Genomic DNA, 24,750 nt, shown 5'->3' on the forward strand with positions numbered 1-24,750 from the left:
CGTGCAAAGCGGATGTAGCCTATTTAGAAATCACTCAATAAAATGAGTCATATCATCCTCAACTTTCCCCTTGTACAATGCTATGCATTCCTTGTGGCTCCTTATAAATAAATGCTAATAGCTCCCTATTTGCACTCCCACTGAGTGAAGACAGGTAAATGGGGGTTTCTATATGCACTGCACAATTCGTGGAGCAAAGTTATTTCTAATGCATGCCACACATAGCCTGAAACCATTGTTCGGCCTAGCAACAGTTGGAAGTTTCTGCCAGTTCCAGTAGTGCCTGTCTGTGCGGTTAATGAGCAAATCGACTGATAGGATTATCGATCAGGCTCTGTTTGGTACCACATATGTAATGCCATTATAGAAGGATGTAGGATCAAGCTAGAGAGTCCATTACTATTTTGGTAGCAAGGTAGGATGCTTCCATAAAAATATTATTCCATAGACAAAGGGAATTAAGTATACTCCCTTTGTGGGCTCTGAACCTATGTTTCTAGTAAGCTCACATCTCTATGTTAAGACTGACAATATAGCAAGATGAGTCTTCCAGCCCATGCCAGTGCTTGTAGTAGAATTTCTTTTTACAACACAAAACACTTTCAGATTAAAGGATTAGACTCAGAGATTTGCAGTTACATTGAAAACTTTACTGAGTAGCTGTGAATGCAGCCTTCAGTTACAAATAGAAAATGTAGGAATTAGTTGAAGGCACATATTTCTAAATAAAACTGTATACATATATATATATATTTTTTACAGACTTATAAATATGTGTATAAGACCCGCGTGCGACAGGATGCAGAATCAGTAGCACACGCGCATCAAAATAACTTAATTGTAAAACCTGTCAAACAGATCACAGACATTGGAAAGTGATCTTACTGGGCACACACAAGATTAACTTGACGAGATGGAGGGGGCAGCAGCAGCTCCTCTTGACCCCTTTACTGCCAGAGGGGCATGCACTTAATTCCAGAGAAATGTGTTGCAGAATTCCCTGACAGTAAAAGGGGTTTAAATACCTGAGAAAAAGTTCGGCATTGAGTAAACACATAAAATACATTAAATAAGAGGTGCAGCATTCAGCAGTGGTGTACACAAATTACTCGTGTACAAGAAGAGCAAGGCACTGATTGAAGGACATTGCATAAAATGATTCACCATAGTGGTGTTCATGATACATATTGCTTTGACGTGTCGGCCACAATGACAATGATGAAGTTAGGGTAGAGGCAGAGCACAGACTTTGTCAATGGAGGTATCAGGAGATGTATACGTGAGACACTTTAATCTTTGGTTGATGCTTTCACTGAAGCGTACAATGGTGAAGCAGATGCCTGGAATTAGAAGCCCACTGGCAGACAGAGGGGTTACACAATGTGTCTGGGGAGGTTGGTAGGTCAATACAGGCAGGGCAGTGCTGAAAATGAGCAAACAGAGAAGTTCCAAGAGGACATAGTGAGTCAGTAAGAAATGCCAGCACAACATGCCTCACCCCAGCACCAGCTAAAGCATCACTCAGACATCATTTGTGTTGTGAAATGCAAACCATTGTAGGGAAATGGGAAAAGTGAAGCACTGAAATGCAACCTAAAACATAAACTGACAGAGTACACAAGAGTTCTTCATTGGTGTACAATAGTGATTGTTTACATTCCTATTTTGCCTATATTATTGTATTTTAATGACCATTCACTAACTGGACTAGGAGAAGCAAGTATTAAAGGTCCCACAGTCCAAAGCTTTATCATTACATAACATTCAAGATTTGTATTGCCAGATCTACCTCCACCCCCCAAAAGGACAAAAAAAAATAAATAAAATAAATCTATTCACAATGTAATATTGGTACATAAGGCTCAAATCAGAAAAATATAAATTGCAGACAGTGAGTATTTCCCGCTATTATAAGATCAATATACATTTGGTTCCTCTATTAAATCCAACAATATCTACACTGCAAATCTAATGTAATGTATGTCCTGAATGCAGTGCAGGATTTAAATGGATTTGATTAGTTCTTATAGAGGTAATAGATGTGTAGTATTCTATGCAACCAACCTGCTTCATGTGTCTTTCCATTTGCCCAATGTCAGTGTGCATTTGTCTACAGCTTGGTACTGCTATCGACTACAGAGTCATGCAGCTGTCCCTTTTTACAATTCATTTAATACATGGAATAGCCTATTCATAAGTGTAACCTACCAAACAGAGAGCACAAAATGCACAGACACAAGGAGCTTTGGAAGCTACATTTTCCAGAGACACATATTATGTATATATGTATATATATATATATATATATATATATATATATATATATAAAATTTCTTTGGCTTAAAACTTAAACAGTGCCTGCCTCTGTCTGGCAAACAGTACCCTGCCTGAGATATACAGATATGGATATAAATATATATATATATACACACACAAATATGCCCTGAGCAGACACCAAGGCCCTTTCTATCCACAGGGAGGTGGTCGTGAGGCAGCAAATAGTGCAAAGATTAGCAAGGGTTAAGATAACAATACACAATGAAAACCCAAGTGTGTCTCTCCCAACCTTTCCCCATATATATATTACACTGCTCACACATGCGCTATAGATCTGCCCAAGGCTCTTACAGCTAGCCATTTGTAAAGCTCTGCAGAGAAGACGTTAAAGTGCTGAGGCTGTGAGGAGTCAGCTCATGAACACAGAAAAACCTATATAAACTGGGAATAGAAATCCCATATCTATCCTAGATTGGAAAAGGAACTGAGGACAGAAACACAAAGTGCAGGGTTCCCAGTGCGCATTCTGCAAATTTCAGATCCCAAAAAAACAGGGACAGACTTCAGCGTGCAGAACCTGATGTGTCAGCTAGTCAATAAGTCTGCGTAACGGATGTGTTAGTAAGAAGATGGGCATGCCCCGATGAACATTGGCATGACACTTGGTCCTCTGAATATGATGAACAGTGCACTGCTTACTTCGGTCTGCGAGTCTCTAGATCTCATTTGTCTAATATCTCTGTAGAGCACTGCATATTATGATGGCATCAGACTGCTGGAACAGTGCTGCACGGCAGAGCTGCTGGTCTGATATCAAGGGTAAATCTTCAAACATTAGTCTGTATCCCAGAAGCTGTTGTGTTCTCCACCAAACTGGATGACACTCTGGCGATCTGAAGGAGTTGGATCTGGAGCTTTTAATTTTTGGAGCATCTCTTCTATGATTTCTCGAACATTAAATTGCTGGCTGGGACTAGGATCACTAGGGGAGAGAATGTTCCCTAGGCTGTCAGGGAAAGTATACCCACGCTGTCCCTGTGCACTTGTAAGTGGGGGGCTGTAAGTCAGGTCCAAAACATCACAACCTGGAAAGGGAGGCGGACGGTAAAAAGGTAAGGAGAGGTCCAATGGAGTGGCTGCTGAGGGCAGAGAGGCCATAGAGAGACGTTCAGCATTCTGTCGGGATTCCTCATGTCTGCGCTTGACATTCATGTCCATCTGTTTAAGCTCCTCCTGCACTTTATACACACACGATTCTGGAATTTTTATGCCTGATAGAGAGAGAGAGAGAGTGCAAGAGAGAAATAAATGATGCAGAGTAATACTCATATTCCCAGCACAGTCAGTGGCTACAAGGCAGATCGGTTGAAGAATAAGTATCTGCCTTTCGAGGTGCACTAATGTCAGTGCCAGCTACTTACCCACTTGTTTGTGTTTGTCCTTGGTTTTTAAACGTACGATCTGTAGGTAACTACTGCTGGTAATGTCAGATATCACAGATGCCATTCGACTCCAGACACGCAGCAGAGAACCACACAACATGTAGTAATGTCGAAGACGTAGTCCTTGTACACAGTCCTTACCCTGTTGCACCAACTTGCAGTTCCCATTCCTACACAAAACAAAGTAACGCAAGTGAAGAAAACGCAAGTAAAAAGAATGTAAAAAAAAAAAAAAAAACCAGAAAGGGAGGAGTGTGAAGAGTAAGGAAATTAAGAAAAAAAAAAGTTTGTTAAATTTTGCCTATATTTACTAAGCGACAGCTTTTCAGAGGCGCATGTCATGGTTCTCAATGCAGGATTTAATAGACTTTAATATTAAATGGAAAACACTCCCGGTTTTGCGCAAACTACTAATCAAATCAAATAGTAATTGGGGCCTGATTCAGAGATGTACGTTAATCTGATTATTAATTAAAATCTCTAATGTTGAGGAGTCTGCGCATGTGCAGAACGGGTGCTGCGATCTCGCTCGCAGATGCCCCCAAGCCGCAGCATGACGACATGCTTCTGTGTTTGGGGGCGTGCCTGGTCATCGTTGCACACCAAACTGAATGTATACCATCGGCCAAGGATCTATTATATGAACAGAATACAATACACAGCATGAATACACCATTTTTTTGTCGTCATTTCCATGCTATACATTTCATCACTATCCATATGGACAACATATGTTGCATAGCATAGTATAGCATAGGGATCAATAGATCTCTAAGCCATCTTACCGACAGTATATTTACATCACATTCAGTTTGGAACACAAAGTGCTTTCTGGAAAGAAATTTGTCTGGACAAGCCTTAAGGGATGAAAAACATGTATCTCACCACATGGTGTGGGTGCAATTGCTGAAGGAGAATATATACTGACGTTCCCAATGTTGCTGGGCCTCCTCTGCCGTTACCTGAAATATGCATGTTATTCAGAAAATGTGGTCAGTCACACATAATATTCTCAAATCACAGGTCACATCTAGTAACAGAAATAACACACAATACACTACTGGCCTTGGTACATGCATACTCAGAAAAGAAAAACATTTATAAAAGGTGGCAGGATACATTTGGTCTGTGGACAGTACTCCACCATTACTGTCTATATCTACTGTGCTATACTGTCCACTAAATATTCCCTGAGAAAATCACAGGCTGCAAGTTACACCAAGGTGGCCATTTGCAAAGGTAGTTTCTTGCAGACATAAAAGTTTTCTACATGCATACTTGCACCATAAGGTCCCCGCAGATCAAAGCACCAACTGCCCTTTTTATATTCTTACACTGATCATATGTAATCTGCATAATGACCCCCATGGCAGCTTGATCCATGAGTTATTGCCATATTGTTTATATGCAGGGGCGGATTGGGCGTTAACTTAATCGGGAAGATTCCCGGTGGGCCGACGCAACTGTGGGGCCACCTGACACTGGTGGCCCCGCCCTCAGTAGCACATCATCCGACCATCTTGCATGAGAGGCAGCCCCCGGCGCCTATCATAGCAAGCACTAGAGCGGCCCGCCCGTGGAGGAGCTGACATCGCGAGACTAGTCACTGCAGTAGTCGAGTGACAGTCTCACCAGACAGAACTCCTCCTCCATCACCCGTCCGGAAAGTATGCCTGAGAGACAGAGTGGATCCGCGTCCGGCTGCATGGCTAGTAGTAAGTATTATAGCAAAGCATACTGGCTTGTGGGGGGAGCAGAACGTAGACTGCTTTCTTGGGGGTGGAGGCAGAAAGGAGTCAGCCTTCTCTGTGGGGAGGCAAAACGGATGGTGCATTTGTGGAGAGGGAAGGTGGGCACAATGGAGACTGCCTTTGTGTTGGACCGGGGCTGCCTTCTCTAGTGGTGGTGAGGACCAGTGGTTGCTTTGCCTGGTGCCACATCAGCCAGGTCTCAATCTTGTAGCCATTAAAGTTAAAGGGGGCATGAGGTATTCACTCAGGGAAGGGTGGCTCCTTTCTACTGATGGCCCAGATGAGAGATGCCACAGTATTATTATTATAATTCTTTGACTGTGTACAGAGCTGGATATGTCTCTGGAGAAGGGGAACATATTCTGTAATGATTTACACATGCTTTACATTTGGTACAAAATACATTACACTACAATTAAATGGTCCCTATGTGCCCATGTGAAACTAGCAGCGCCAGTGCATCTATAGTCTAGCCAGGGCCTATGTAGTATACCATTGCCCCTCCTTATTATCCGTGCCATGTCACATAATATATGCCAACCTATGCCCCTAAAGTATAACAGAATCAGGGGACCATACTGTATATTCCACCCAGTGACTTCAGAAAATAGCAGAACCAGTACCTGTAATACTAACCAGTTCCTATGTACTGGTGCCCTCACATGACAATCTGTGTCCCTACAGTGTACTAGTGACTACAGTACATACCAAGCAGTGCTCCCACCATATACCAGCCTATGCTCTCCCATATATAAGTGAATGCTTGCATAGTAACCAGACAAACCTAACTATGCTCCATCATGTTATTCTGGTGATACTTATAATCATGTATCTGCAGACAATATTGTTTTGTTGGAGTTTTATTGCCACCCTTTATGCTTCTCTCCTTTGATGTATGAATCATTGGACCTGATTCAGCACAGATTGCTATTGTGATCGCGGCTGCGTAATTGCACGCAGTTCTGCTGCAAAAATATTCTAATGTTTGCAACTGCTCAGACAGAATAGAGACGTCAACTATTGCTTTCTCACATCCGTAATACCTTGCAGTCCTGCGTACACATCGGTAACATCGGCCCCTCACGCACAATTACAGCTCAGATATTGCATGTCTTGTCGCACGCAGTGAGTACACAAGCTGCATATGCATTCGCAATGGCTAATTTATGCATGCCCGTGCAACAGCGTTCAAATGGACTGGCACGCCTGCGTTTCTCCAACCACTCCCCCGTCACCACCCCAAACACTGACGTACCTTCACTCCCCCTGCTATGGCTTTCTGTGTGTGTGCATGATCGCAGTGCGATCGCAATGGTGCGGCGCACTGCGGTGCATACGCATGCACAGTACGCACCATCGGCCGATCTGTGTACGTGGTTGCAATTGCGATCCATGATGAATCAGGCCCATTGTTTGTTGTTTTAATATCATTTTTGGAGTAGTTATAGCATACTTTCCTCCTACTTTTGAAAAGGCATTTCAGGGAGATTGTGAAAACAGCACCTATGAGCGCACGGTAAAGTGGACGTGTACTGCTACATCTGAGAGGAGTGTCATAAAAATTATTTACAGTTAAATAATGTAAATGAGCCCCAAAGCAGTTAATAAGATCTACTTGTTGATGAAAACACACTGATACTTTTCAAAAAATGCATGTAGCCATAGGGATCATTGTGCTTGGTTTGGTTACTATTGCTTTGTGTGTCTCATGTAATCAATGCTGTAAAATTACAACATGTTCAACATCTTAAAGAAAAAAAAACACTAAGGGGCTTATTTAATAATGCGGTGCTCTATGTGCAGAAGTTACGTAACCCTCAGCAGAATTGAAACAAGTACTTTCACTCTATACAGTAAATTGTAATATAAATATGGCTGAATTTGATTGGCTGCTGTTTATATCACACTAGCTGTAATGCCCAGTGTTGTCTGGCTATTATATATTTTTCTATCTCCATCCCACCCTCTCTCTCTTTACCCCCTGCTACTTTCTCTCTCCCCCCCCCTCCCCCGAAAAAAAATACTGATCAGGTATTGCATTATATGGAACGAACATTACTTGTTTTTAATTGAGTATAGCTTGAAGTAGCTACAATTGCTATAAAAAAAATTTTTTTGAGTGCAGAGGAACAAACGTCACCCCAGTTTAATTTCTTAGAATTTAAAAATATGCTCCGCCTTTTATTGGTGTAACTCTGTCAACCAGGTATTGTAACATAGTTATCCCTACTTTTGGTTTTGGTTCCTCTTACAATTGATTTGGTGCTAGCCACATTGGGCCACTTCTAGAGATTTTTCCAGGGCCACTTTTTGTTCCCAATCCGCCCCTGTTTATATGTAACCCATATAAATAAATAAAAGCACACTGTAAAGTGCACAACAAGACAAGCACTAACTGTTTGGGGTAATAAGGGTGGCTTGAAGGATAATACTGAAATTGTATCTTATGCACATTATTATTAGCACTAAGCAGATGACTCTTCTGTTCTCCCAGTTGTATGCAATCGGGAAGCCGGCGGACGTAAGCCTGACAGCCGGCTTCCCGACTGCTTTATCCCGGCCAAGGTTGAATGACCGGCTTCTAATTCTAGACGCCTGTCATTTTACTGACGCCGGGAGACCAGCGCCCGGCATGCCAATCGAAGTGATGCCGGGCGCCGGTGCGGACAGCCTCGGGGGGGAGAGGGTTAGGTTTAGGGCTCCCGGGGAGGACTTTGGGTTAGGCATCCCCCCGGGAGGTTAGGGTTAGGCTAGGGGGAAGGAGGGTTAGGCACCCCCCGGGGGACTTAGGTGTAGGCGGTGGGGAAGAGGGGGGTGGGTTAGGTTTAGGCACTGGGGGGAAGGTTAAGGTTAGGCACCCGTAAGGAGGGTTAGGGGGGGTTAGGTTAGTTCATACTTACCTGCAGACGATCTGGATTTTCAGCAGTGTTGTCCTGTCGCTGTCGGGACACAAGTCCGGCGGTAATTCGTATGTATTCCCTCCCAGTTCACCCCTCTGAGCATGCAAGCTCTCACAGGCAGGGTTCCTGTGCCTCCCTCAGCACTATCCTAGCTTCCAAAGCTTCTGGTCCCTTGTCTCCTAGTCCATTTCTGTCACTCTGAGTGCTCACCTTTACATGAGTCCAGGCTGAACTGACTTCCCCCTACCAGTGTCTCACCTCTACTTGCGTGTCAAAATACAGCAAGTTACCCTAACCTTGCATCTAATCCACATTCTACCTAGTTTGACAATGTATTGCTCTGTGTTGTTCCAAAAAAAAGCAACAGAACCATTGATATATCATGTAAACCCTGTGCAAAACTGCATAATCTTTGTGGCACCATTAACACAAAAAATAACAACAAAAATTACAGACACATTAATACATTATTGTTCTGGCTATTTTTTTTAAAAGTTAAACCATTCAATTTAGTAGAAATGATTGGCTGCCCCAGGAATAGCTGGTGTGTTGCAGTCAGGATTCCCACAATTTTATTAGCTAACGTGGTGGACACGGGGATTCATTATTAATCTGTACCATTATTGGAGTTCTCCTTGACAGCAGTGAAATAAATCTACAAAACAGTATTATTTTATAAGGGGTTTAAAGTAAAAACAAAGCAAAACCATTCGTAGTCTGTTCCAAATCTGTGTCAAGGTAACTGTAATAAAAACATGGCGGAGCAAAAATATCAGACACTGCTTACATATAACACAATTGGCTGAAAGCACCAAATGAAGGAATCTACCACCAGAAGTATTTCCCTGATCTGAAAGCATCTTGATGGCTATGATGATGTGTAGCAGTATTTGCAGTACCTTGCAGTATTTGCTGAGTAGGCTATCTAGAGTTTCCGGCTGGCTCTGTTTCCCAATGTTCGGTTTATACAGATTAAATGACTTTCCATGTCTATGCTCAGCCAAAACTGCAGAGTACATGTCACCTCGGACCTGAGGATGAAACAAACGTGAAAAACTTGCCAAAATAGTACACAAAATCAAAACGGGATATAGTGAGTTTACCTACGATCGGGATGTCGGCGTTCGAAATCCCAGCACCGAAATCCCGACCCGTGGCCAGAACACCGGCGCCGGAATACAGACAGACATCAGTTGAGATGCCAGAATCCCGTGACATCCCGGGGAGGGGCGGAAGGGGGGTTGGGGTAAGGTTTAGGCTACGGTTGGGGGGAGGTTATGGCTAGGCTGCAGACAGGGGGGGGTTAGGGTTAGACATCACCGGGGGGTTGTTAGGTTTAGGCACTAAGGGGGGACGGTTAGGTTTCAGGGTTGGGAGGGTTAGGATGGAGGAAGGAGGAGTGTTAGGGGGTGAAGGTGAAAGGTTTAGGATACTTACCATCCCCTGTCGGGATTCTGAGCATCGGGATGCCACTGTCGTGTTTTGACAACAGGTACCATGACTGCTGGTCTCCCATACCCAACCGAACCAAAACAAGTCAAACTCCCAACACATATACAGATCCACACACCTTATAAGACAGGTAGAAGCCTTCATTTGAAGCTTGGAGAGGCCGGGATTTTTCCAGAGCTTTTTCCCAACTCATACCACGGTCTACGCTGATCTGTCAAAAGGTAATTGATTGGATCAGTGGTTCAAAGGGGTGCATAAAGGATGTCTGAGAATAAGTCACAGTGCTGCAAAAACATTACCTTGTAGAACACAACTTGTCCATCCTGAGGATGCCCAGGTGTCATAAAAATCTCTTTACTTTCTTGGTATATTTCATCCACTCCAGGAGCCAGGTCTGGGGGAGTTTAATGCAATCATTTCAAAGAAGCCTTAAAGCAAATTAACACTGACAGATTCTAAACTAAAGCTTCCAATATACATATTGGCCATGTAAGCCTTACCTAAAATACCCATGTCATATTTGCCATCCTTCTTGTCCTTCTCAATGAGATAGTCAAAAGTGTCGGAGAAAAACTGAAACAGACTGTTTTGTTTGTGTACTTCCAGGCCGAGCATCCGGTTCAGAAACTTTGTCACAGAACACTCTGAAAGAAGAGCGGAAAATAAATAAGAAAGTGATAGAAGGGGCAAAAATGTACATAAAGCGCCTCATGTAGTGATAATTCCTAGAAAATGACTGCATTCTCATGAACACTGTTTTAGTCACAAAATGGCTGCCAGTGCTGTGTGTAGCCAAAAGGGACTCTCTACCATCAAATGACAAACATGTAACACTGTGGATGCCAGCCCGCAGAGGGGAATTGGTTTTGATAATTTTTTTCATACCTTTATCAACAACAACATTGTACTTGGTCTCTCTACAGCAAATTCCCACAGAGAGTAGACCCATCTTAATATCTGAGGAGAGAGGAGAATAAAGTGAAATCCTGTTACGCTTGTATGAAGAAGAAAAACAAAAGCATAACATTATTCCATGTAGCTAGATTAACAATGGCTCTACGTTCATTCTGAAATGGTGTCTGGTTGTCAAACATATTTCACCACACAAATATGTAGCAAATAGTTTGTGCAGTAAGTATATAAAGCATTTAAACATACACTGAAGAGATGACACACCCACTGACCATCACAAACAGAAACCTTACTTTTCCTAAATGCAGGAGCCACTTTCAGTCTTTTAACCTGCCTGGTACACCTAAGTGAGCCTAGCAAAAATTCAGACTTACAAAGGGACACCCACATATACCCATTTACAGAACAGATATTATTGGGACTGTCCCAAATTCCAGCATCCAAAAAGAATGTGGCCATGCCAGAAACAGGCAGGGTTTCTTTGGATTGGAGGTTGATTTAAATTGTTGGCAGGTATGCGAGGTAAATATCAGAAAATGGGTATAGTGGATATCGTGGGATAGGCGAGTTTTCAGGAAATGCTTGAAGGTGTGGAGACTAGAAGAAAGTCTGATGGGAGGGCATTTCACAGAGTGGGAAGTCCTGTAACCATGAAGGCAGGTAATGCATGTGGATGAGGGAAACAGATCTTGTGCAAAGCGGAGAGGTTAGGCTGGGAGACTAACTTTGCAGCTAGACAAACAAACAAAATAAAAAGAGGGAAAGAATGCTATCCAGTGATTTATGAATACTCCCAGATAGGCTCCCTCCAGACCATACAGCAGTAAGCTGTGCCATGTAGAGGAAGCAAGTTCTGGACCAGTAACTCTACTCTCGCAGATCAACTTCATACTTCCAGTCAAAGGGCACTATGCTGGCTACCTATATCTTACAGCTCTACTGAGCACTTAAGGAAGCCAAGGAGAGAGTATAGCATGCACGGATAATAATCAGGCATGCCAAGGAGAGAGTATAGCATGCACGGATAATAATCAGGCATGCCTGTTACATTACTTACTAGCAGTGCTCAAGTCACTAGGTAGTAAAACAAATAACCACTAGAGGACCTTATGACAGTCCTGTTTTAAGATGTTAATACAGCTCAGTATATCCAGAAAATAACCCAGTAGTGGCATTCTGAATGCTAAATGCTATTATAGTTACGAAAATGTCCAACACATTGTCAATTTAAATAACAGTTTAATTGTATCAATAATAAATTTTTTACATACTTTTTAACCTTCTTTATGGATTTACATATTACAACAATTACTTTATTACTTTACAATAAAGGCTCCTTGTTCTAAAAATATTCAACACTGTACTTCCCACAAAGTAAGGTACCATGGCAGCCTTTAGTCAGTAAAAGCCAAGATAACAGGGAATATGTAAGTCAGCATAAAAAGGAAAAAAAAAAAAAAACACATTTATTGGTCATGGTTACACATACATGACGGTTACCCAGAAAAATGGAGTGCAAGCTTAAGCTGCATATGGCAACACAGCTATTGCCACTGCTGACATTCGCCCTCAGTGCGGAGTCCAGTATTGAGCACTGCCCACTTCCCCCTATTCCCCTGTACTGTATGTGTGCCAGGCCCATCTCAGGAGTGAGAGAAGATATTGTCAATTGCTTGAATTTTGCATTTGCGATAAAACTTACTTTTGTTAACTCTCTTTCTTCGGAGCCCATGGGGTCCACAGGGAGACCTTGGAGTGTAGGTGGTGGTTGAGGACCGAGCACCACAGTTAAAGCTTTCAACTCCCAGGATGCACTGGTCCAACCCCCTATACCCCGCCCCCGAGCCACCTCAGTTCGTGACAAGCCAAAGGCCGGAGGAGGAGAAGAGAGAAGGAATACTGGTACACACAAGAATCACACTCACACGTAAAAGGAGACAGGAAACTGGTGACCAGAAACATGGCCCATATGAAGCCAGGTGCGTCAGAGCGGGTACCCTGTGGACCCGATGGACTTCGAAGAAAGAGTTAACAAAAGGTAAGTTTTAACATAGCTCTCATTTTCTTCTTAAGGGTCCATAGGGCTCCACAGGGAGACCATGGGAATGTCCGAAAGCAGTCATTTAAGGTAGGGGATGCTCCTGTGCAGAGAGGAAAATCCAGCATCCAAATAAAACTTCCTGAGAGGCAAATGTATCAAAGGCATAAAACCTCCGAAATGTATGGACAGAGGACCACGTGGCCGCCTTACAAAGCTGTTCAGCTTAAGTGCCACGGCGAACTGCCCATGAAGGACCCCCACAGCGAGCAGAGTGAGCAGTAACAGTAGCCGGTACAGGAAGGCCTGCCTGCATGTAAGCCTGTGAGATAATCATGCAAAGCCATCCCTTCTAGTGAAATCCATAGAGCACAAATAAAGCGTCTGATCTCCGAAGGGAACTGGTACGGTCCATGTATATCCTGAGGGCACGGATCACATCCAAGGAGGCCTCAGCTGCCGATAGTTCTGGTGATTGAAAGGCTTAGACTACAATTTCCTCATTGGAAACCAGGGCGAGTCCGAAGCACAGCCCTGTCCTGATGGAATATCAGAATTGGAGAGCGACCTTGGAGCGCCCCTAAATCTGACACTCTTCGAGCGGACGCCATAGCCAGAAGAAAAAGGGTCTTCGCTGTTAGCCGCTTGAGATCCACAGAATCCAGGGGTTCAAACGGAGGACACTGGAGGGCATGAAGCACTATTGTGAAATCCCATGGAGCTACTGGAGGGACAAAGGGAGGTTGTATACAGAGGACACCCTGGAGGAAGGTGTGAACATCCGGAAGTGGAGCAAGTCTACGCTGGAACCAAAGGCACAGAGCAGAGACATGTACTTTCAGTGAGGCCAGGTGGAGTCCAAGCTCCAATCCAGCTTGAAGGAAGGCCAGTACTTTGGAAATCCTAAATACTTGGGGGTCGTAGCTTCTGGTATGACACCACTGGAAATATGTATGCCACACTCTGTGGTAGATCAGAGTAGAGGCTGGCTTATGCGCTCTGAGCATAATTTTAACTACAAAGCTAGAGAATCCTTTGGACCTCAGGAGGGATATCTCAAGAGCCACGCCGTCAAAGACAGACGACCCAGGTCCGGGTAAAGGCAAGGACCCTGAGACAACAGGTCCAGTCCTTGAGGCAGCAGGAACGGTGTATCGATGGAGAGACTCCGAAGATCTGAGTACCAATGACGTCTGGGCCAAGCAGGACAGTGCCTCCGTCTTGTTTTAACTTCCGAAGAACTCAAGGAAGAAGGGAGACTGGAGGGAATAGGTATGCAAACTGGAAGGTCCACTTCACTGATAATGCGTCTACAAAAGGTTGCCTCAGCATCTCTTGTTCTGGACCCATACACTGACAGTTTGTGATTGTGTCGGGAGGCCATGAGGCGCACCTCTGGGAGGCCCCATCTGCTCACTAGGAGTTGAAAAACCTCTGGGTGAAGAGACCATTCCCCGTGATGCATGTCGTGACAGCTGAGGAAGTCTGCTTCCCAATTGAGAACTCCCAGAATGAACACCGCAGAGATGGCCAGGAGGTGACCCTCGGCCATGTCACTGCCTGACATCACTGTGACCCTCTGTCATCACTGCCTGACTTAGAGTGCCTCCTTGATGGCTTATATAAGCCACTGTAGTGGCATTGTCGGACTGTACATGTACAGGTTTTCCATGACGTATGTTCTGGACTAGAATGAGAGCCCTATAGACAGCTCGAAGTTCCAATATGTTGAGTGGCAGGGTTGATTTGATCGGTGGACCGGTCACTGCGCCAGCTCCGGAGACTGGCGTCCGTTGCTAGGAGTACCCAGTCCGGGATCCAAAAGGCACGACCCTTAGTTAGATGAGAAGTCTGTAGCCACCAAGAGAGGAACAGACGCACCTCCGGAGAGAGTACCACTATCTGAGCTTTGATCCAATGGGGTAACCCATTCCACCTGGAGAGGATCAGCCTTTGCAAAGGCCTGGAATGGAACGGAGCATACTCCACCATGTCGGAGGTGGACACCATGGATCCCGGAACCTGCATTGCTGAGTGGATAAATACCCGGAGACTGCAGAGACATCTGCGCACTCGTAGTTGAAGTGTGGAGATCCTGTCTGATGTCAGAAAGATTCTCTGATCCTGAGAATCCAGCAGGGCTCCCAGATTAATCATTCTCTGTGAGAGATTCAGGGAGGACTTTTTCCAGTTGATTAACCATCTGTGCTTGTGAAGGAAAGCAATGGTTAGCTGCAGATGGTGGTGATGCCCTCCTCGGCAGATCCTGCTAAGAGCAGGAGGTCGTCCAGATATTGCAACAGTCGGACACCCTGACCACGCAGGCGGGCCTCCATGATTTCGGTAAACACCTGTGAAGCTGTGGATAGTCCAAAGTGCAGAGCCTGAAATTGGAAGTGTTGCTGTAGTATAGCAAACCAGAGATATTGCTGATGAGAGGGCGCTATAGGTACATATAAGGTGTGTACGAAGCTTACGGGTTACAGTATAAAGACCGTGGAGGGATCCAATTACACCATATAGACAAAGGACTGAATCATCACAAAGCTACTTCTACTGGTATTCCATAAGTTACTAGATTTAATTAGAGTGGAGAATAAAGGCCCATAGCATTGCATTAGATATGGTGCCTTGCTGTCTCCCCTGCTCTGGTTCAGTCACAATCACCAATGAGTTGGCCAGACAGATGACAGAGTGCCTATTTAGGCTGTTTCTAATGTAAGGAGAATGGCTAACAGATAATTCTTATACAGAACTGTATGTACATTATGACATGCATGAGCTTGAGAGACCCTATCACCACCATATGGGTGCCTCCCTTGTTATAACTACTCACCCTGGAAGAAGGCAGTAGGACCTCCTGGGTACCCAAGTGGGGGAGGCACATCCCTTTGTGTCTGGTTCAGGATTGCAGATAAGATCTGTTCCAGTGATCTTGAACCATACTATATGGAGGGAAAAAGAATGCTTACTAAACTGCCTGCCTACAAGCATAGCTGTAGACCACTACAAAACATACAACTGAAAGAGAAACACTTCTATGAACTATTTCCACCTTTGGAGAGTAAAAGCACACACTCCTTTCAGAAGGGCAGTCATTCTCACCTTGTTCTCAAAGTTGTACTTGCTGAGATCTCTGGATTCTGTAGCTCTCCTGTCCCCATGAGTAAGTGCGCCCTGTTTGTGCGGACACAGACTGTTAATAATCTGGCACTTGTAAGCAAGAGGAGAAAAAAAGTTTACATTGGCTTAATGTACACTCACCAGGCTCTCCAGTCTCTTGGCTACAATTGAAGCAAATCGCCTCTCTCCTGCTAGCTCTGAGATGAGGAAAAGGTACTCCGGAGCAGAGACCTGATTAGAGCGGTGAGTACGCCCTGGGGAGTAATGTGGTATACACTAAATATGGTAGCAGAGTGAGTACAAACAAGTAATCATAAGTAAGTAGGTTAATGCACAGTGTGAGCAAATGTGAAAGACATGAATCAGAAAAAAAAAAATCCCAAAAGCACAGGAACTTACCAAATTGTTGGATAGCTCTGTCCGCACTCCAGGGTAGTTCCAGTGTCATGTGTACTCGTCTGCGCTGATTTGGCACTCGCCGGTCAGCCTGTAGAGAAATACCTGAACTCGACGCCTCGGAAATAATCGCCACAAGCTTGAAAATGAGATATGTATGGGAGAGTTGTAAGTTGTGATTGGTGAGAGGAAGATATCTAGTTTAATTTCTGTTACAATTCTGAGTATAATATATATAATGCATCTATTTGAGGTATACACAGTAGTTCCAGTGTATGCTTGGTACTGACAAAGATAATGGGACTCCCATCTAGTGCAGTGCCATCAAATCCACAAACCCTAACATACATGAAGTGATACCACAGTGGCACAATGGCTGTCTTGCTTCCGCACAGCACTGAGGTCTTGGGTTAGATTCCCACAAAGGTCCTATCAATGTTGAGTTTGTATGTTCTACACGTGTTTGTATGAGTTTCTCAGGTTACTCCCACAATCCAAAAACAGCAAGTGCTTGTGTACATGTGGTAGGCAATATAAATTGTAAGCTCCACTGAGGCAGGGAGTGATGTGAATGACTAAATATATTCTGTAGAGTCCTGCAGAATGTTTCACAACAGGGTCACTTTGCTAATTCTCCTAAAAAGTCCAGTGTAGAGACATAGAAAGAGCTCTGTGATTGTAATAGGTTCCAAGACCTCACCTTGCTCCCATTCATAAAACGTTCCTTCTCCCGTAAGTTAATATTATCTATGGATAAGTTTTGCTCAGCTCGAGATTCAAACCCCACAGATCCATCACTGCGACGAATCATTCGACCTTTCCTTCCAGTCATCTGGGAAAAAGATATCACCATGACTACTTGGAGAAATCTAGCCTAGGGAAAGATGCAACAACATATAGTCTACATACCTCAGCCACCTTGTCTGGACCGCCAAGCTGGTCTATAAGCACATCTAATGTATTGAGTGGTAACACCTTTCCTAATTCCTCTACCTTGGCCAACAGCTCACTCTTCATGTGCGCCACATGTTCTGGGCCTAATATAAAAAAAACAAAAGTTAAGAAACAAAACTCCTCCTCATTTATGGTGCTTCTAAAACCCCTCCAGCTTACTATTTAAAATTACAGTAGACATGGCTGCAACAATATTTTCACCCTTTGTTTGCTATGAGGAAACAGAAACTGCTGAGCTTCACGGGTTTCCGGCCAAAATATATTAGCAATGCCCTCGGATAAAAGCACAACATTAATATCGTCCTTTTAAGCTACAAAAATAAATTTATAGAGGTAACAAAATAACAGAAAAAGGAAACAATACAGAAAAAGTTTCCTAGTTTTTCTCAATTTACCAAAAACACAGCACTTTTAAAAGGAAGCAGGGTATACACTCACAAAATATCTATAAACGGCATGGTCAGTGCAGTCTCCATTATGCAGAGTGGGAGCCGCAGTGGTCACCGCAGTAAAAAAAAAAACATTGACCCGACAAATGCCGGGTCCAACAAGCTAGTGCTCATATAAAAGAGCAAAATGCTTGCAAAAAGATTACTAGGTTTGTAACACACCGCTATGCTCCAACGTCTCCCTGACTAGTGTAGAGCCATTAACCTGCAGTGGTTGAGGGGTTGATATTCAAAGACTAATACAGTCTCTGCCTTGCCATGAGGCATGTCAGGTGAGGTCCCTCTAAAACAGAGGTTCCCAATCATTTCCCACCTGGCTCCCCCATGGCAGCCCATTTACATTATTTGTACACCACAATTTGCAAAGCAGAACATTTGTAACCAATATAATTGCTATTAGATATAATGTGTACTCACTGACCTTAAAAACAATATAAATGTCAAGAATAGAATAAATTCTACATATATATTTCTCACATATTAGTTTTAGAAAAATGTAAATTGACAAATGTAGTACATATATGCTTCCTTAGTATAATATTTTTTACCTTTAATTATTAGGTTTTTTTTACAACTTAAATTATTTGGAATCAACTAGAAACTGGAAAACATTAACATGCAATATCATAGGCTGATCTTTTTGTCACAAGTTCTGACATTAGGACTTCTGTGACAGAAGTGATCTGGGTTTCACTTAAACCATATAATTTATTTTATGCAGTGATCAGGTCACTGTGTTTTACTGCTTTTTATGAGGATCCTATTGTGATGCAAGGGCTAAAGATCACTATGACACTGCTTACCCTAATTAGCACCTAGATTCAATATTTTGTGTACCCCTGAACTTCACAGCTAGTACACCTGGTGGTGTTTGTACCCAAGGTTGAGATTCACTGCTATGTAGGACTGACTTTTCTTAGCTTTTAAAAGTTCTATGTCCTATATATTTAACTATGAAGTTTTCTGCAATGTTTCTTCAATTAATTAGTATTTTGTTATCTCCAACTTAAAAGATACAGATACCTTGGGATTTATACCATAATACAGTGGTTCCCAAACTGGGTGCCGTGGGGTACTAAGAATTGGTGGTTCAGGACTTAAGGGTCCTATACATCTGCAATGGATTGAGGCAATTCCCTGATCCACAGACGCCAGGGCATCGGTAAAATCCAACGTCGGATTTGCATGATTTGACGATCCCGACCAAAATATAATTGTGATCAGCAAATTAAGAATGTCACAGATTCCAAGATTGAACGGCAATTCCGACCAGCAGATCAGCGGTTCCGGTCTGATTGGGGAAACGGCTGGCAGATGCTTAAATCACTGCCATATTAATTTATGGTTAAAAAAAAAGGTTGTCCTTTACAGTAAAGAAAGATCCAAATATTTTTTTAGGTTTTACACTCCATCAACTGGTGCTTTGAATTCACACTTTCATTGGTTGATTATGCATATTTTTGTTCCATTGACTTTATGGGTTATATTTTTTTAATTAACCATAAAATATAAAACAGAAAAACAGAAAACCAACTTCTTCACTATCATACTGGTAAAATATAACTGGTGAAGTTCATGCAGAGAAGTGCTCACCATGGTCAGGCAGTATTAACCCATTTAATGTGTGTTCTACAAAGATGACATCATCATTGTCCTGTAAGGACTCGGGAGAGGAGTTGAAATCACTGTCCAGCGCGCCTTCAGAATCCGAGCTACTCTCTTCACTGATTTGGATTAATCCATCTAGACGAGACATTTTCCCACTACGTGGCTTTCCACGTCCTGTGGAGTGTAAGGAGAAAGTTCCATAGTACAGAAAGCAATTACATGACAACAGGTGTAGAATAGAAAAGGGTAAAGCGAACACCAGGCCATAGGATTATTGATGCGCCATATGATAAAAGTAGTAATGGAATGAGACACCGGTACAGAAGAGTGAACTTAGATGGAAGGTAGAAAAATTCAGACAAAGAAGGGCACACACTTTTCCTTTTCAGCAAGCCTTTCTCACGTTTCCTCTTGCTTGATGGGAAGTGCTTCAGGATCAGAGACTTGAAGACACCCCTGAAATGTTAAAGTGGTTTAATGTGAAAATTCCACTCTCTCCTCCAAATCCTCCAATGTAGTGACAAATATTACATAATTATCTAACTAAACATAATGCTGCACAACAAGGCCGGATTAAGGCTTGTGAGCGCCCTGTGGTAACCAAGTTGTGGGGGCCCCCACCAAGCCACACAGAGTCTACCCCCCTCGGTTACTTGCCTTCTGCTAAACACACAAATAAATATATATATATATATATATATATATATATATATATATATATACACACACACACATACACAGCAATCTTACATTTTATATATAACGTACACACATATACAGTATACAAAACACATGAACACATACAAAACACTAACACATAGATACACAGTATACATACACTAACACAAATTTAGACATTAACACATACATTCACACACTAACATACTGCATATACAATAACATATATACACACTTACATGCAGGAGCTGCTGGTTACTCATTAGGACGGGTACCTTACATAATAGGCCCCGCCCCTCGTGCCGTAATCCCGCGATTTGCGGGTGATATAGGGGCTTGCCATTTTGGCTATGCCCCCTCTTCGGCAGGTGCACTAGAGGTGGGGTCCCTTCTGTGTGTGGGGGCCCTGGGATGACTGTCTCCAGTTGCGCCCCCCCCCCCCCCCCCTTAATCCGGCCATGCTGTGCGGTTTTATTCTCACACTCACTCTGCAGCTGATACAAAGCGGTCAAGATGCCCATCATTTTCATCCATCACCTCACGCGTTCGAGCTTCTCCAGTAGATTGCAAACCAATAACCACACACTGCAAAGAATAAATATAGTTATTGCTACAATGCAACTTCCCAAAACTTAACATGATGTAAAATGTCCAAGGAGCCACGTGCAGTGACTGAATTGCTATAATGCTCGCACAGAGGTTTCACTTGCAAAATGAATGACAGGTAGTCAGCGTTTGGGGGAGGTAACGGGGTAGTTAGAAAAAAAACGGTGGCGTGTCTGAACATTTAAATGCCGTTTTCAGGGAGTGCATATATTAGCCACTGCGTCGTTGTGGGTCTGGAGACACAGTGTGTCGGGGGCATGTAAGGCTGGGTACACACGTAAAGATTTTCTGTCCAACCATCCACCTAGTTGATTGGTTGGAATGAAAATCTGGTAATGTATGGGAATAAATGATGATCAGCAATTTGCTCCTAAATGCCAGAAAACAGATGAAAATGGTCGTCAGACAAGTTTGTTAAATGTTTGATCTAAACCATTTGTCCAAACAACAGTTTTTGTCCATTTTCCGGCATTTGGGAGCAAATTGCTGATTGTCATTTGCTTTCTTACCTTACCAGATTTTCATTCCAACCAATCAACTAGTTGGATTGTTGGACAGAAAATCTTTACGTGTGTATGCAGCTTTAGACTTTATCCAGAAAGCTGATGGCTGCCTTATCTGCATTTGAGGTTTCAGGTTTTGTGCATAAGCGGCCAATGAGAGATACTTTCAGTGGGTGTCTCAAAACACTGGATGGCAAGTAAGTCATTAGCATACTTTCAAAATTGCGATCCATGAGAGATTGCAGTTGCGACTGCATTAGCGCCTATCTCTGAATCAGGCCCCAAGTCTTTACACAGCACAAAAAGTTTGGCAGTAATCAGCAGTTCAAGAGCTACTATATTATTACTGTCCACCAACAGGGGGAGCTCATTCAACACAATTTATATACAGTAATATACCACACAAAGTATTTGACTAATCATTCTAAAAACACTGCATTGAAAAATTACTTAAATTAAAAAAAACAAACACAATATGGCAGATACCTATGAAAACCATGTACAAAAGGGTATTGAACACAATTAGATGTTTGGTTTCATATTCTTATAGATTGTAAGCTTGCGAGCAGGGCCTTCCTACCTATATATCTGTCTGTTATTACCCAGTTTTGTTCTATTAATGTTCCAATTGTAAAGCGCAACGGAATATACTGCGCTATATAAGAAACTGTCAATAAATAAAATAATATTCAAACGTCTACTGGGAAAACAGATATATACAGTTTAAAGAAGAAAATGTGTTTGTTTGTTGGTGAATATCTTCCACAGCTCTCAAGGTTAAGCTGCCAAATGTTACATAGTTATATAGTATCAGAAAAGTAAGCTATTAGACCACATAGCGACAACGCTCCAAATCTTATATATAAAATTCAATAGTCTGTTTGTCTGTCTGTCTGGTTATGCATTCGGACACCCCTGAACTGATCAAGATGAAACCAATAGCGAGGTGGTCCAGTTGGATCCTGGCCAGGTTTTAAGGGGGGTAAGGGTCCTGGTTGGACCTCCCATTGGTGTAACTTTGACCCCGGGATGCTGGGCAGAACTTTGAACCGGGAGTATTTCAGCTAGTAAACAATAAAATTTAACTACTAAGAGTGTACATTTTTAATGCTTCTAAGCATTAATTATGACTACCTATCCGCGTTGGGTATGGAGTGCCGGAGCTCAGGCAGGAATCCCGGCAGGGTTAGAATACAGACACCTGTCAATCAGTATCCTAACCCTCCCCTTCCCCTAATCCTCTATCCCTGTTGCCTAAACCTAACCTTCCCCGCACCCTCAATCTAACCCTCCCCTTTAGGGCCTAACCCCAGTACTTAACGCCGGGATGTCGGTGTCGGGATTCTGACAGGTGTCGGGATTCCTGCGCCAGCATTCTAAGCGCCAGCATCCCGACTGTTGGTACTATGACCGCATCCCACCTACCCTATATGTGGTCATGTTGAATTTGAGCTTTATTGTTGTGTGTGGTGCTCACTATACGACAACTGGAGTTTAAGAATTATACACAGAGCTCATTTGTTATTCAAATACCATACATATATATTAGATATGTACAAAAAGGAGAAGATGTAACTTCAGCAGAAGGTTGCCCGTGTGGTATAGTAATACATCTAAAATTCATTCACTTGAGTTGATAACAGCAATGTTCAGCTAAACTGAAAACAACCTACTATCTGTGATCGTCTTACAGGAGTTGAAGGTTCTGTTTAATATGAATACATACCAAATGGCTGTTTTTGTAAATACCATACCACCATGCCTTTTACAAATAAGTGTCTAGTATGGAGCATCCAACCGACTTTTCAAAAGCCATCATTTCAAATCCATATTTAATGTAATTAAATGAGATTGGTCACTTAAGCTGGCCACACACTAGACCAACTTACATCCAACTAGTTGATTGGTTGGAATGAAAATCTGGTAAGGGATGAAAGCAAATGACAATCAGCAAATTTGCTCCCAAACGCCAGAAAATGGACAAAAACTTTTGTTTGAACAAATTGTTTTGATCAAACATTTAACAAACTTGTCTGACTGCCATTTTCATCTGTTTCTTGGCATTTAGGAGCAAATTGCTGATCATCAGTTACTTCCATTCCTTACCAGATTTTCATTCCAACCAATCAACTAGTTGGCTGGTTGGATGAAAGTTGATCTAGTGTGTGGCCAGCTTTACTCTATTACCTCACATTGGTATAAAAGTAAGAGAGGTACATCTTCTGGACAGTGGGCCTGATTCAGACTTGGGAATAGAGAGAGATATCTCTCTCAACTGATCATCTTGGTGAAACCATGCTGCACTGCAGGTGGGGCAGATTTAAAATGTGCAGAGAGATTTAGATTTGGGAGGAGTGTTTCCAAACTGACATCTAAATTGTAGAGTGATAATAAAGCTGTGCAGTATTTGTGGGCTACATGCAAAAGCAGCCAGTATTTACCCCACATGTAAAAAAATGTATGTATTTACACCCCTTGCATTGCAATATGGTTTGTTCAGGTTCACAGTTGAGAGAGATATCTTTCTCTATTCCCAACTCTCTCTATTCCCAAGTCTGAATCAGGCCCAGTGTGTCAATGTAATTTCTTTGTCGCTTTCAAAAACACAAGCAAGCTATCAAATACTTCTCATAGTATCATGTATACCCACACAATTCCCATGGTGAAAGATGCAAATTTACTCACCTTGCCCTTGGACAACTCCTGGTTAGCCAAAGTAACCAGCCGCTGGACTTTAGCTGCAATACACAAGTACTTGAAGAATCGTTGATGGGCTGACCAGAACTGACCCCATAGCGATTTGCGAGTCTCCAGCCCTAAACAATCTGCTGCTTTCTGGAAAACAGCCAGTGCTTCAGCCCACTAAGAGGAGTTGATAATAAGGAAAATAATGAGTGCAGAGTGAAAAATTAATTTTGACAGCTTCCATGAACAACACTGATTCCAACGCCCTACCCAAAAATCCTTCAGATTGCCTCAATAAGCAATGTCTCTCTATGCTGTCCACCTGCCAATACAGTATTTTCTCAGACTGTCTCCACCCACCAAAACAATAATTCCCTAGGCTACCATCACACGCCAATACAGCATTTCCTTAGGCTGCCTCCACGAACCAATACAGTATTCCCTATGATGCCTCCTTGTGCCAATACACTCTTCCCTATGATGCCTTCATGAGCCAATACACTCTTCCCTATGATGCCTCAACGAGCCAATACAGACCAGATTCTAAAGTGCACGCAAAAAGGCAACACAGGCAGTGTAATGGTTAGCATTACTGCCTCACAGCACTGAGGTTGTTGGTTCGATTTCCACTACAGCTCTATCTGTGCGGAGTTTGTATATTCTCCCCGTGCTTGCGTGGGTTTCCTCCGAGTGCTCCGGTTTCCTTCCACACTCCAAAAAGATACTGGCAGGTTAATTGGCTCCCAACAAAAATTATACCTAGTGCGTATGTGTGTGAGTGTACATGTGGTAGGGAATATAGATTGTAAGCTCCACTGGGGCAGGGACTGATGTGAATGGCCAAATATTCTCTGTAAAGCACTGCGGAATGTATGCGCTATTCAAATATAGTTATGGTAGACTTACCTAGATAACTCCTTTTCTTCGAGGTCCATAGGGTCCACAAGGATACCATGGGATTATTATGGTTGGAAGA

At 42.8% G+C, this 24,750-nt stretch overlaps 1 protein-coding gene across 3 annotated transcripts in view; it reads right to left on the reverse strand.

The window, feature by feature from the left end:
• Positions 1-647: 647 nt before the first annotated feature.
• SBNO2 (strawberry notch homolog 2) overlaps positions 648-24,750 on the reverse strand; it is a 104,541-nt gene continuing 80,438 nt past the window's right edge. For all 3 annotated transcript variants that reach the window (XM_088460358.1, XM_088460357.1, XM_088460359.1), the window contains 18 exons: positions 23,775-23,951; positions 20,468-20,565; positions 19,679-19,758; positions 19,288-19,476; positions 17,201-17,328; positions 16,992-17,123; positions 16,295-16,430; positions 16,037-16,149; positions 15,878-15,949; positions 15,609-15,717; positions 10,708-10,779; positions 10,323-10,466; positions 10,122-10,216; positions 9,941-10,033; positions 9,270-9,401; positions 4,605-4,681; positions 3,699-3,889; positions 648-3,548 (listed from right to left, as the gene is read on the reverse strand). In XM_088460358.1, coding sequence (XP_088316484.1) covers positions 3,112-3,548; positions 3,699-3,889; positions 4,605-4,681; positions 9,270-9,401; positions 9,941-10,033; positions 10,122-10,216; positions 10,323-10,466; positions 10,708-10,779; positions 15,609-15,717; positions 15,878-15,949; positions 16,037-16,149; positions 16,295-16,430; positions 16,992-17,123; positions 17,201-17,328; positions 19,288-19,476; positions 19,679-19,758; positions 20,468-20,565; positions 23,775-23,951 — 2,475 coding nt within the window. In that variant the 3' untranslated portion in view covers positions 648-3,111. The remainder of the gene's footprint in view (positions 3,549-3,698; positions 3,890-4,604; positions 4,682-9,269; positions 9,402-9,940; positions 10,034-10,121; positions 10,217-10,322; positions 10,467-10,707; positions 10,780-15,608; positions 15,718-15,877; positions 15,950-16,036; positions 16,150-16,294; positions 16,431-16,991; positions 17,124-17,200; positions 17,329-19,287; positions 19,477-19,678; positions 19,759-20,467; positions 20,566-23,774; positions 23,952-24,750) is intronic.

Source organism: Taudactylus pleione, unplaced genomic scaffold (genome assembly GCF_031769625.1).
Source record: "Taudactylus pleione unplaced genomic scaffold, aTauple2 ptg000044l, whole genome shotgun sequence".
NCBI classification, from domain to species: Eukaryota; Metazoa; Chordata; class Amphibia; order Anura; family Myobatrachidae; genus Taudactylus; species Taudactylus pleione.